At 42.5% G+C, this 14,610-nt stretch overlaps 1 protein-coding gene across 2 annotated transcripts in view; it reads left to right on the top strand.

The window, feature by feature from the left end:
* Positions 1 to 12,916, top strand: part of TMEM45B (transmembrane protein 45B) — a 39,805-nt gene extending 26,889 nt beyond the window's left edge. The window contains exons 2-6 of one of the 2 annotated variants that reach the window (XM_086678668.1): positions 6,869 to 7,065; positions 9,025 to 9,231; positions 10,087 to 10,271; positions 10,832 to 10,977; positions 12,019 to 12,916. In XM_086678668.1, coding sequence (XP_086534794.1) covers positions 6,885 to 7,065; positions 9,025 to 9,231; positions 10,087 to 10,271; positions 10,832 to 10,977; positions 12,019 to 12,127 — 828 coding nt within the window. In that variant the 5' untranslated portion in view covers positions 6,869 to 6,884 and the 3' untranslated portion in view covers positions 12,128 to 12,916. Of the gene's footprint in view, positions 1 to 6,776; positions 7,066 to 9,024; positions 9,232 to 10,086; positions 10,272 to 10,831; positions 10,978 to 12,018 lie in introns of those variants that run through there. The other variant, XM_025929037.2, reaches the window with a different exon arrangement.
* Positions 12,917 to 14,610: the final 1,694 nt, after the last annotated feature.

The raw sequence follows: 14,610 nt of genomic DNA, 5'->3' as shown, positions 1-14,610 counted from the left end.
TTTTAATGTTTATTTATTTTTGAGAGACATAGCATGAGTTGGGGAGGGACAGAGAGAGAGGGAGACCCAGAACCCGAAGCAGGCTCCAGGCTCCCAGCTGTCAGCACAGAGCCTGATGCAGGGCTCAAACCCACAAACCATGAGATCATGACCTGAGCCAAAGTTGGACACTTAACCAACTAAGCCACCCAGATGCCCCCAGAAGCTTTTTATCTTGATGAGGTCCCAATAGTTCATTTTTGCTTTTATTTTCCTTGTCTCTGGAGACATGTCAAGTAAGAAGTTGCTACGGCCAAGGTCAAAGAGGTTGCTGCCTGTTTTCTTCTCTAGGGTTTTGATGGTTTCCTGTCTCACATTTATGTCTTTCATCCATGTTGAATTTATTTTTGTGTATGGTGTAAGAAAGTGGTCCAGTTTCATTCTTCTGCATGTTACTGTCCAGTTCTCCTAGCACCATTTGCTGAAGAGACTGTCTTTTATCCATTGGATACTTTTTCCTGCTTTGTCGAAATTAGTTGACCATATATTGTGGGTCCATTTCTGGGTTCTCTATTCTATTCCATTGATCGATGTGTCTGTTTTTCTGCCAATACCATAACTGTCTTGATGATTACAGGTTTGTAATACAGGTTATAGTCTGGGATTGTGATGCCTCCAGCTTTGGTTTTCTTTTTTAATATTACTTCAGATATTTGGGATCTTTTCTGGTTCCATACAAATTTTAGAATTGTTCTAGTTCTGTGGAGAATGCTGGTGCTATTTTGATAGGGATTGCATTGCATGTATAGATTGCTTTGGGTAATATCGACATTTTGACAATATTTGTTCTTGAAATCCATGAGCCTGGAATGTTTATCCATTTCTTTGTGTCTTCTTCAATTTCTTTCATAAGCTTTCTATAGTTTTCAGTGTACAGATCTTTAACCTCTTTGGTTAGGTTTATTCCTAGATGTCTTATGGGTTTGGGTGCAATTGTAAATGGGATCTATTCCTTGATATCTCTTTCTGTTGCTTCATTGTTGGTGTGTAAAAATGCAACTGATTTCTGTACATTGACTTTATATCCTGTGACTTTGCTGAATTCATGCATCAGCTCTAGCAGTTTTTTAGTGGAGTCTTTCAGGTTTTCCACGTAGAGTATCATGTCATCTATGAAGAGTGAAAGTTTGACTTCTTCTTTGCCAATTTGGCTGCCTTTTTGTATTTCGTTTTGTCGTCTGGTTGTTGAAGCTAGGACTTCCAACACAATGTTGAACAACAGTGGGGAGAGCGGACATCCCTGTCGTGTTCCTGATCTCAGGGGGAAAGCTCTCAGTTTTTCTTGAGTATGATATTAGCTGTGGGCCTTTCAAATATGGCTTTTATGATGTTAGGGTATGTTCCTTCTATCCCAACTCGCTTGAGGGCTTTTATTAAGGATGCTGTATTTTGTCAAATGCTTTTTCTGTATCTATTGATAGGATCATATGGTTCTTATTTTTTAAATATTTTAATGCTTATTTTTGAGAGAGAGAGAGGGAAAGACAGAAACAGAAAGAGAAGAAGCAGGGGAAGGCTAGAAATAGGGAGACAGAATATCTGAAGATCAGAAACAGACTCCATGCAGTGAGTGCAGAGCCCAACATGGAGCTCAAACTCATGAACCATGAAATCATGACCTGAGCTGAAATCAAGAGTCAGCCACTTAACTGAGCCACCCAGGCACCCCCAGGATCATATGGTTCTTATCCTTTCTTCTATTAATGTTGCATATCATGTTGATTGATTTGCAAATATTGAACCAGCCCTGCATCCCAGAAATGAATCTCACTTGATCATGGTGAATAATTCTTTTATTGTACTGTTGAATTTGATTTGCTAGTGTTTTTTGTTGAGAATTTTTGCCTCCAGATTCATCAGGGATATTGGCCTCCAATTCTCCTTTTTAGTAGGGTCTTTACCTGGTTTTGGAATCAAGGAAATACTGGCTTCATAGAATGAGTCTGGAAGCTTTCCTTCCATTTCTATTTTTTGGAACAGTTTGAGCAGAATAGGTATTAACTCTGCTTTGAATGTCTGGTAGAATTCCCCCTGGGAAGCCATCTGACCCAGGACTCTTATTTATTGGGAGATTTTTGATAACTGATTCAATTTCTTCCCTGGTTATGGGTCTGTTCAAATTTTTATTTCTTTCCACTTGAGTTTTGGTAGTATCTAGGAATTTGTCCATTTCTTCCTGATTGTCCAATTTGGCATAAAATTTTTCATAGTATTCTCTAATAAATGTATTTCTGTGGTGTTGTGATCTCTCCTCTTCCTTTCATGATTTTTATCTATTTGGGTCCTCTCTCTTTAGTTTTTGAGAAATCTGGGTGTAGGTTTATCAATTTTGTTTATTCTTTCAAAAAACCAGCTCTTAGATTCATTGATCTGTTCTACTCTTTGTTTGTTTTGGATTCTATGTCATTTATTTATGATGTAATCTTTACAGTTTCCCTTCTTCTACTGGTTTTGGGTTTATTTGCTGCTGAATTTTGGGGTCCTTTAGGTGTGAGGTTAGATTGTGTATTTGGGATCTTTCTTGTTTCTTGAGATAGGCCTGAGCTGCAATGTATTTTCCTCTTAGGACTGCCTTTGCTGCATTTCAAAGGGTTTGGACTGTCGTGTTTTCATTTTCATTTGCATCCATGTATTTTTTAATTTCTTCTTTAATTTCCTGATTAATCCATTTATTCTTTAGTAGAATGTTCTTTAACCTCCATGTATTTGGGATATTTCCAAATTTTTCCTTGTGGTTGATTTCAAGTTACATAGCGTTGTGATCTGAAAATATGCATGGTATGATCTCAATCTTTGTGTACTTGGGCTGTTTTGTGACCAGTATGTGATCTATTTGGAGAATGTTCCATGTCCACTCAAGAATATGTATTCTGCTGATTTAGGATGAAAAGTTTTGAATATATCTGTTAAGTCCATCTGGTCCAATGTGTTATTCAGAACCATTGCTTCCTTATTGATTTTCTACCTAGATAATCTGTCCATTGTTGTAAGTGTAAGTATAATTACATTATCAGTAAGTTTGCTTATGTTTGTGATTAATTGATTTATATATTTGGGTTCTTTCATGTTGGGGCATATTTATGATTGTTAGCTCTTCTTGATGGATAGATGCTTTAATGATATAATGCCCTTCTTTATCTCTTGTTATTGTCTTGGTTTTAAAATCTAGTTTGTCTGATGTAAGTATGGCTACTATGGCTTTCTTTTGACATCCATTAGCATGATAGGTGGTTCTCCATCCCCTTACTTTCAACCTGCAGGTGTCCTGAGGTCTAAAATGAGTCTCTTGTAGGCAGCATATAGATGGATCTTGTTTTTTTTATCCATTCTGATACCCTATGTCTTTTGATTGAGGCATTTAGTCCATTTACTTTCAGAGTGATTATTGAAAGATATGAATTTAGTGCCATTGTGTTATCTGTAGGTTTTGTGTTTGTGGTGAGGTTTCTGATCTTTTGTAGTCTTTGCTGCTTTCCATTCAGAGGGGTCCCCTTACGATCTCTTGCAGGGCTGGTTTAGTGGTCATGAATTGCTTTAGTTTTTGTCTTAATCTCTCCTTCTATTCTGAATGACAGCCTTGCTGGATAAAGGATTCTTGGCTGCATATTTTTTCCTATTCAGCATATTGAATATTTCCTGCCACTCCTTTCTGGCCTGCCAAGTTTCAGTGGAAAGATATACTATTACCCTTACAGGTTAAGGACCATTTGTCCCTAGCTGCTTTCAGAATTCTCTTTGTATTTTGCCAGTTTCACTATGATACGTTGTGGTGTTGATCTGTTTTTGTTGATTTTGAAGGGAGTACTCTGTGTCTCTTGGACTTGAATGCCTGCTTCCTTTCCCAGATTAGGGAAGTTCTCAGCTATAATTTGTTCAAATAAACCTTCTGCCCCTTTCTCTTGCTCTTCCTCTTCTGGAACTTCTATGACACAGATATGGTTTCATTTCATGTAATCACTTAGTTCTCTAATTTCCCCCCTTTTGATCCAGTAATTTCCTTTCCCTCTTTTTTTCACTTCATCATTTCCCATAATATTATCTTCTGTTTCACCTATTCTCTGTTCTGCTTCTTCCATCCTTGCTGTCACTGTGTCTAGTTTATTGTGCACCTCAATTATAGTACTTTCATCGTGACTGTTCTCAGGTCTTTGATCTCTGCAGCAAGAGTTTCTCTGCTGTCTCCTATACTTTTTTCAAGGCCAGCTATTAGTCTTATGACTGTTAATCTAAATTCTTGTTCAGATATATTGTTTATATCTGTCTTGAGAGCAATTCTCTGTGATTTATCCCAGAATTTTCTTTTGGGGAGGATTCTTCCATTTTGTCATCTTGGCTAAGTTTCTGGCTTTTGTGTATTTTAAAAGCTTGAGATAGGCCTGAGCTGCAATGTATTTTTATCTGTATTTAGCTGCAATGTATTTTTTGCACCTGAGAGTACTATTTTAAAAAGGGATCATACCCCATCCAGGACCTGACACTTCAGGAAGTGTTTTTGGTGCATGCACTCTGTTGTCGTGTATTTGGCTGCTCTATTCCACTGGACAGTCCTCTGCAGAGTTCCTCCCTGCTTGTAGTGGTGGAGTGTTTGGACCTTCAGCCAGATGTGCTTTGATTTGTCTGTTTAACCCTGGAAAAAGAAAACGAGGAGGGGGCGGGGGGGAGCCTGATCCCACAGAAAGAGAAAATTGAGAGAAAAGACCAGAGAAAACTGTAAAGCTAAGTTCAGAGAAAGAGAAAGGAAAAAAAGCAGGTCCCCCCTCCACTGGGGGCTCTGCTGCACTCTGAAGCCCCACTGTGTTGGTGATGGGGAAAAAATGGCAACACCCCAATTTCTCCTCCCCAGATCGAGTGTCTCAAACCACACTGTTCATGCAGCCCTCCGAGAGTAGCTGGGGGGTCAGCTTGCCCTGCTCCAGTCTCTCACGCCTCCTAGGCACTCAGCCGGGATTCAAAACCCCATGTCTTTTTTTTAAATTTTTTTTTTCAACGTTTATTTATTTTTGGGACAGAGAGAGACAGAGCATGAATGGGGAAGGGGCAGAGAGAGAGGGAGACACAGAATCGGAAACAGGCTCCAGGCTCTGAGCCATCAGCCCAGAGCCCGACGCAGGGCTCGAACTCCCGGACCGCGAGATCGTGACCTGGCTGAAGTCGGACGCTTAACCGACTGCGCCACCCAGGCGCCCCCAAAACCCCATGTCTTAAGGGGCCCTGCACTTTGCAGACCCTGTTCTGGTGTAGTGCCACCCTGCCCTGCTGATAAAAGGTCTTTGGCTGGTACCTATAGGAACTCTTGTCCTTGGGGAGGCAATAAACCCTCTTCCCACAATACTCAAGGAAGGGGGCTGTTCTCTTCCAGTGTACCTCTGAGATCGTTACACTGCACTATGCATTCTGGGCTGGATCCCTCCTCCCCAGGAGCACAGCCATGTTTCCAGCTCCATTTGGAGAAAGGAGAAAGTGAGGCATTTTTGTACCTTTGAGTTTCAGCTCGAGGCTAGATCCTGCCAAGCTGTCTCCCTCCACCTGAGGAGATCTTTCTGCCACTCCGCAGATCGAATTCCTGGGTGTTTCAAGTGATCTGACCTCAATACTGCTGTGTTTGAGGGTTGAGGAAAATCCTGGTCCCCCTACTTCTCTGCCATCTTAAACCAATACTTACCATTTTAATCGTATAGTCTGCATGACTGTAAATGGGATAAATATAAATCATGACTGCTATCTTTTTTGGAATAAGGTGGTGTTTATATAATTTTTTTTTTTAACTAAAGTGTATTTATTTTTGAGAGAGGGAGGAAAGAGAGAGAGAGAGAGAGAGAAAAAGAGAGAGAGAATATATGGGTGGGGGAGGGGCAGAGAGAGAGGAGACAAGAGAATCCCAAGCAGGCTCTTAGTTCTCAGCACAGAGCCTGACTTGGGGCTCAAACTCACAAACCATGAGAACATAACCTGAGCCAAAGTCAAGAGTTGGGGCACTTAGTCAACTGAATGTCCCTATATAATCATTTTTACTTTTACCAAATTTGAATCATATAGACCATATTCCTTTATATTAGAAGGCTGCATCAAATCTCTAGATTTTTTTTGTTTTTATTTTTGTTTTACATTTATTTATTTTTGAGAGACACAGCAGGAGCAGGAGAGGGGCAGAGAGGGAGGGAGACACAGAACCTGAAGCAGTCTCCAGGCTCTGAGCTATGAGATCATGAGAACATGATCTGAGCCAAAGTTGGGCGCTTAACCAACTGAGCCACCCAGGTGTCCCTCAAATCTCTAAATCTTCAAATTATTTTCAAATTAGGTGGAAAATGATATTATACCTTCATTTGTCATCTGGAATTACAGTATTTATCAATTTGTATCATTTTGTGAATTGCATATTCATGTCTTTTGCCCATTTTCTTATTTGCAAAAGACTAACACAATAGCCATTTACCGTAACTATTACAAATGTCTTCCTGATTTAATGTTTTTGATATGCAAAAAATACTTACATAGATGAATTTTCTTTAATTCTCTCCACATTTAGGTAAGCTTTTGCACCCTGCGATCAGTAAATATTTGCCTACCCTCCTCCCCACCCCCAGCCCCCTTTTATTTTACCCATGTTTTTAGAAAAGCCTTAGAGCCAGGAGTATTCTCTTGCGCACTCACTCAGCAGACAAGACTTTGATGACATAACATGAAGGCTTATTTTATGAGAATGAGTGGATCCTTCTTAACATGGCTTATGATCTGGAATCCTCAATCACATACTGTGTTTCCTGCCAAAATATACATTTATGTTTTCTTCATTCAGTTACCTAACAGCTGTCCCCTATTTTCTTAGGTGTCCAAGAACACTGATGGCAAACTTTAAGGGCCATGCTCTCCCAGGGAGTTTTTTCTTGATAGTTGGACTGTGGTGGTCAGTGAAGTATCCACTGATATACTTCCACCAAAAGGGGAAAAGCAGCCAACTGACTCATTACCATCAGCGCCTTGAGATCATTGAAGCCGCAATCCGAACTTTGTTTTCAGTCATTGGTAAGAAGGGGCTTATCTGGTCCAGGGGTCTCCCCATCACATGCAGAACTTGAACCCATTTTCTGGTCCCTGTGAAATGGATGTTTCCACCAGCAGATAATAAACAGGGATATTCAGTTGGCCAGTAAAAATTTTATAGTATCTGTTGTGCACTGAGCTTTGTAATGTTAACAGTTAATAGCACCTTACATCGTAGCGCACCATGAAACACTGCCAAATAAACTACATTCTTTGCCCTAGAAGGACACAGGTATAAGATGTAGGAACAGAAGATATACTTTATGAGAAAGGTAAAACACAAATAAAAATAGAACAGAACAAATTAGAGTGAGCTCATGTACATGAGTTATAAGAAAGTACTAAATGGAGTTTAGCTTTAGAAAAAAACCATCTTTTTTCCAATTGTCCACTAGAATCTCAAGAGTAGTTACCACCCACTTCCTCGGCATATCCTCCAACCCCAAATCTCAAGCAATTACAAAGACGGGAACTTGATGTTGGACGGCTAATAAGAGAGGCAGTGGAAGAGACCCCCAAAAAAAGCCAACAGAGGGCTGTCTGAAAGGGATTTTCCCTTACTGTGTCCCATTCCAACAAAATTTCACATCCTTCCACCGTGACTGGTCATCCATTCCACTCCACTAATGGCCACATGAAAAAGGGCCAGCAGTGCCAATAGTAGAAAGTGTTCTTCCTCAGGATCCGCTCTGAGTAATGTGAGTAATGAGGGATCTTATTCTGCACTTGCATTTTGCCACGAATCACTTTGGCTGTCTCTCAGAAGGAATGGAAGCAACACCAGCAGCTTCTCTTGGAGGGAGCAAAGGTGCTTAGCTTGGTTTGCCTGGTCTAGCTGAATTTTCCCATTCACCATCCAGGCATCTCATCTTTCTGGAGTTGAGAAGTGACAGGAACTATATGGCTTAAATGCTAAGGACAGCATCAACTTTGCCTAGAAAATAGAGCCAGAAAAATATTTGGCCTCTTTGCTGGGTGAAAATTAATAGTCACTCAACGTCTCCTGAGCTCCTACCATGTGCAGGAACTCACTGCTCCAGGTTTTTAGGCTACAAGGGGGAACCAAACAGTCCCTGCTGCCACAGGACTTCCATTCTAGTGTCAGTGGGCCTCCCTTCTCCCAGCTTGTTTACACCAATTCCTTGATCCTTCATGCATAAATTCAGGAAGGGGCTGGGTTTAAAACAAAACAAAGTTTGGAGAACAGGGTTCAGAATGTGGCCGTAGAGAATTATTCGAGGCCCCAAGAACGTTATGGCACCAGGCATAAAGGCCAATCTTTTGCTTTCCTAAACAAAAGACAGAGAAGGGACAAGAACTGAGAGCTACCCCATCTCAAAGGCTTACGTCTCCTGACACCGCAGTGAAGGGACCCTCACCTGCTTCTCCCAGTGTTTAGGGCACAGAGACTGAAAGCTAGAGGAAGGTGCTCACTCTGTGCTCAGGAAAACCATGCACTTGAAGTCAGCCCTCACAGACACACCTGGCAGCTGCTTCTCCCCCTTAGGCGTGCACAGGTACCTTTATCACCAGCGTGTCTCTGCTCAGATTCCATTATTTGCCACCTACTTGTTCCTTTCCGCGACTTCTTTCACTGCTCACTGAGCCCCGAGATGAACATACCAGCCACATTCTCACATAAGTGATGATGCCTTGCCTTCATCTCAGCCACTGGACAAATATCCTGGGGACCTGTGTGGCTGTTTCTATTGCTTCCTTGCTCTGCACCCCCACCCCCAAAGAAACAACAAAGGCAAGAGGTCTACACGGGCTCCTCAGCAAATGCCTTCTTTTATACTCAAGTAGCTGCATCTGAGAGAGCAAAGTAGGCTTTCACCCGCATCTCGCATCTCGACTTCATTCATGACTTGGGGGCATCTGTTTCCCATCTGCCCCGGAGCTACACTTCCCTCCTTAATTTCCACTCTCACTTCCCTGCAGGGATCCTGGCAGAGCAGTTTGTTCCAGATGGGCCCTACTTCCACCTGTACCATGAAAACCAGTGGGTGAAGTTGATGAACTGGCAGCACAGCACCATGTATCTGTTCTTTGCAGTCTCGGGAATCGTGGACATGCTCACCTATCTCGTCACCCACGTTCCCCTGGGGGTGGACAGATTGGTTATGGCTATGGCAGTATTCACTGAAGGTAACTTAGGGGTAGGGATGGAAAAAAATAACAAAGTAAGAGACAAATTGCATTTGTAACAGACCAGAATATAAAGACCAGAAGTACTGCAAAGATAATAACTTTCCCCAGAAAATCCAAATCTCTGAATTTCAAAAACCTGAATGGGACTTGGTCCTGTGCTCTGGATGATACAGGTGACATATCCCATAAAACAGCACATGAAAACCTGAGGCTCTTAGCCGGTCTCTGGCTCTCTGCACACAGCCTCTCCCTGCTCCCTCCCCCCATCACACTCATGTACCTGAGTGCACACTGAAACACATAAGAACTCTCCAAAACGTGGATGGATGCTACCCATGCCAGAGAACTCCCTCTGTCCGGGGGAAGAGACACTGTACTCCACCCCCCACCCAGGAGTGTTCTTGCCTGGACTCCATTGCAAACCTCAGGAGACCCACCCAGCAGCTAGGACAGATCTCCCAATATAACTCATATTAACCAGAGTAATGAGAAGGCACTTTGTAATCCAACCACCTCACTTCTGTACCCCAGGAAGAGACGAAGAAAGGTTGAATCGGGGCAAAACTGAATTTCAAGTACACATACACACACGATTTGTCACCAATCAGCAACGTTTTTCACCTACACATCCTGTATTGAAGCTACCACGGGTTAAGAGATTTTAAGACACATCCTTTGCAATTTATATCCACTTCATACACAAAATAAATCTAATCTGCGTCTGTTGCCCCACGTCACATAAACTGACTTTGTAACTGCTGAAAAATCTCGCTTTGAGACAGGTGTAAGAGGGCATTCTAGCAATGGAGTAGAAACCAGCAAATCTCTGATGGCTGAAATGGCTTTGTGCAGGTTTTCTCTTCTACTACCATGTCCATAACCGACCACCCTTGGACCAGCACATCCACTCACTCCTGCTGTGTGCACTGTTTGGAGGGACTTTCAGCATCTTCTTAGAGGTGATCCTCCGGGACAACATTGTGCTGCAACTTTTCCGAACCACTCTTGTTATTCTTCAGGGCACCTGGTTCTGGCAGGTAATTTTTCAAAACAGTGCGCTTCACATTGTGTGGATTCAGGGAGCCCCACTGAGTTTGTCCAAGAGAAGTCATGTAGGGGCAGCACTGACATGCCATGTGAGTGGGTTGAGATGGCCACTGGTCTCCCCATGTCCGCCCCATGACTTAATTTTACCCATTAATACCTTGCTCACGGATCGACAAGCAGAATCCACGGAGCATACAGAGCGAGCATATTAAGAAATTCCCCATCTGCCCTCCCCAGTGGAGGTGCTGACCCCATTCACAGGGCTTCACATGCAGTACTTTCAGGGGTCATTTCTATAGTTTGTTACAAGCTCCACTTGCTAAACTGCTGACTTGCAATGTGGGCCCTGAAATTTCATTTTAATAAGCCCATACTAAAACCAGAATTGACTCAGGTCAGTTCTCCTATGCAAAAAGGCCTTTTCTATGCTAACGGAGGTATGAGAAATAGGAGGTAATGGGAATGCATGGAAACTTGGGTAGCATGGGAAGGACGTAAGCTTGTGCCTCTCAGAACCAACTAAGGCCGACTTCTCTGTACTACCCACCAGATCGGGTTTGTGCTGTTCCCACCGTTTGGAGCACCCGAATGGGACCAGAAAGATGAAGCAAACATCATGTTCATCACCATGTGTTTCTGCTGGCACTACATGGCTGCCCTCTGCATTGTGGCCATCAACTACTCTCTCGTTTACTGGTAAGCCCAAAGGAAGACAACTTTTGTCTAGCTTTTTTCTCCTAACCCCTTGTCCCCAAAATCTACTGCACTGCATTTTTATTTCCAGTGTCCCACATTTCATAACTAACCAGTGCTAACTTCCACCACTTCATGAGTGCCAAATACTTGCCAAGTTCTGTGCAAGGTAGTCTACACCTGCAAACGGGCAAGATATTAAAAGGCTGAAGGGCTGTCTGGTCGTAGTAACCTCACAGACTCAGGTTTCAAAGGCAGTTCTGACAGACTGGAAGGCTGTCGGGTGAAAGGAAAACCTGTGAATTAGGCATCGGTACTGGACCGCAGACCCTTGTTCCTGGATCTGCCCCACCTCCTCCCCAGAGATGTGACAATCAGACACGATGCCATGACAGCAAGTACCCTTTTGAGGGCTATTCAGAGGTTACTGGGATAGCTGATCATTCCTGTTCACTCACTCTCCCAGGCACTGTGGGAAGCACAAGTCTATTACACCACTGCACCCTCATTGTTTTATGAAGTATACACGGTAACATTTTACAGATGGGGAAACCAAGGCTTGAAAGACTAACTTGATCAAGGTCACCCTATGAGTCAATGGCAGACCGTCTTGAACTGCAGAGCAAGCGACTTTTAGGATATGCTATTATTAGTTCTGTCATTGTAGCTGCCCCTCTAGTTTCTGATTTACCTACCCAAAGCAGATATACATCACATACACAGTTCCACGCAGATCAAGCTGAAGAGAAGGTCACAGTTTCCTTTAGTTCTACTGCCTGGTCAGTGAAACATACACTGGGAGGCAGGAGACCTAGGTTTAGTCTGTTATGACATTAACTATTAAACTTTATTAATCATGAGTCCCTTTATCTACCAGTGAACACTGCCTAAGAAGTGAGATATGCAGACAACCACAGCATCTGGTGGACTTACAAAGAAAATGCGCTAAGAACCAGTAGATACTTTAACATAACTAACTTGGTTGAGAGAATAAGGGAATTCGGGGGGCTAATTTCATGGTTTCTTATTGTTACTCTATTATAGCCATTTGACTCGGTTAAAGAGGTGCGGAGGAGAAATCATTGGGATTCAGAAGCTGAAGTCAGATCACACTTACCAGACGGCCCTCCTGACTGGCTCAGATGAAGAGTGAGGAGGCTACCCGTCATCAGTGCGGGGTGGACATGTCCCTTTGAGCACAAACAGCTAGAGTGTGCAAAGGTGTAGCTTGTCTCCTCCATTTCAATGCTTCCTTTGGTCTGCTCTTACAGTTCTATGTATTTGCACTTTCTCATTTAATTGGCTAAAGTTTGTGTTGCTGTGGTATCCTTCATAAAGAAAAATGATGCAAGCCTTTACTTTTGTCTCAGTATGAAGAGAAATCAAAGACTCTGAAAGTTTGAGAACAGGAAGTGGCCACGGGATGAGTCTGGGATAGGAATCCAGCAGAACATCCTGCTTTTGATAACTTCTCTCTTTTTCAAATTTCAAGAAAACAGGTACTTTCTTATCAGAAAGTAAATACACGAGACTGACTTTATTTTAAAGATACAATTCTACCACGTACTTCTTAAAGTAATAGTTCACAAACTTTGGTACTTTAAATGTTACTAAACATTTCCTAATTTACCATTAATATTCCAGAGTACTGTAATATTACTGATAAGTCACGACGTTGGGCCAAAGGTATTTTTTTGTTTTGTTTTGTTTTGTTTTTTTAATCAGAAAGCTAGTCAGTGGCCCAGCTGAGAGCTGGAACGCAAATGTTCTGGCTCCTCAAAAGAACTCTAATAAGAAGACACTAACAGGAAGTCTGTATAATGAGGTAGAAAAATGGCAGGTTGCCGAAGACCTTGAATTTCAATACAGCTGAAAGCAAAGCATAAGAATCGTGCAAAAGATGTGACTCTTGAACTAGTAATATAAAGTCCTGACAGTCTAATCTTGGTTCTGGATCTGGTTTTTTCTTTTTTTTAAAAAACTTCCTTCAACAAATATTTATTAAACATCTACTTTGCGCCAGCACTGAAATGGTTGAAAGGATTAAGGAGATCCCTGTCCAGCAAGGAATTCAGTCTAATGGCGAAGATATGAAAGCGTTTACATACAGGGTGACTGGTGCCCTAAGGGGTAAGTACAACTACAAGGGAGGGGAGAAGATGGGGAGTTTGCCCTGTAGGAAAAAAAAAAGCACGTTCCAGGCACAGAGAATAGGATGCACAAAGGCCACAAAATCACAAAGGAACATGGAGAGTTGGTAAAGTTCTACAAACGGATAAAAGTGGCCTAGGCCAACTCTGAAAGGTCTTCCAGACCAAGTACCGTTGGTTTGCACAACACTTTCCACACTCTGAAATGCACTGTATCCCACCTGATTCACACAACCATCTGTAATGGAAGCCACGTTAGGTTCTTCAGAGAAGTTGATTAGCCAAAGGTCACACAGCTACCAAGTTGGGAAGCCAGCCTTCAGGACTCAAAAGCCAGCTTCCTTCCTGCTACTTCCCACAAATGCGGTAGAGATCTTTTACACAAAGCACCGGGTGCTCTCTGGAAGAAATGCTGTACTTAAGTGAAAGCTGACCTCCCACGGTTAGCCAGCCTTTCAATGCTGAAGTCACACGTCAGAGGTTAAGAATGAGCTACTTGAAAATATAGTTATGAGAAGAGAACCTGTGGTCCCCTTTCAGGGTCTACTTTCATTGGCCTGCTAACTAGGAAACCACACTTTCATTCAACAAGTACTGAAGGATCTATTATGAGCAATTAATTTAAAACATATTCTTTCTTTAGAGACTGGAAGTGGGTATAAGGAACCTATTCCCAGTTTTACTTTCATAGTAAAGATCTCTATTTTAGGTTTGAAGGGTGGGGGAAGTGCACCACACTCTAAGGAAATGCAGTATTTTCTCCAGAGCAAGCAGTTGAGGTGTGAAGACCAGATATACAATATTGAAACTTACTGTAAAATCCCTTTCACAGCAGCAGTTTGGGGTACCTTCATGGAATTGGTCAACCCTGGAGAAAAACATTCTTAGATGCGTTTACAATACAAACCCATCACAAACAATCCTATTCACCGAATCCGGTCTTAGACATGTGGTCTGACCACTTTTACCAACCTCTGAACCTCAGCGTCAGAGGCTCAGTGGCTGCCATGAGTTCTTCTGGACTTACTGCCCCCCCAAAACAGCCACCATCGCTACCACATCTCTACAAGACCCCTGAGGTCTGTATGCACAGAACCACATTGCACAGCATGCAAATGCTGGTGATGTCACTTCAACAACTCCAGCTGGGGCTTGCCATTCCTCAGTACTCCACTGACAGGCTGGACAGTACCAAATCGTACTTACCAGGGAGTCAGTCCTACACTAACATCCTGAAACATCCCTGTTCCCCAAGCATGCAGACAAATGTCTGCAGGCACTCAGGGACAGGCACAGCCAGGTGACTTCAGTAAAGAAAAGTCAGTGAAGGGCTGGGGCTGAATGCCAGAGCTACCTTCATGAAATCCTTTGTTAAGTAAATTCAGAAGGGGTTTGTTTTAACCAACAATAAATACCTGAGACAGGATCCCTCAAATTTCTACCGTTTTCTCATTCAGACACTGTCACGTGGACTCTTCATGTGAAA

Source organism: Puma concolor, chromosome D1, assembly GCF_028749965.1.
Source record: "Puma concolor isolate L17-30 chromosome D1, mPumCon1.1.hap2, whole genome shotgun sequence".
Lineage (NCBI taxonomy): Eukaryota > Metazoa > Chordata > Mammalia > Carnivora > Felidae > Puma > Puma concolor.
This window is presented reverse-complemented; position numbering and strand designations above follow the sequence as displayed.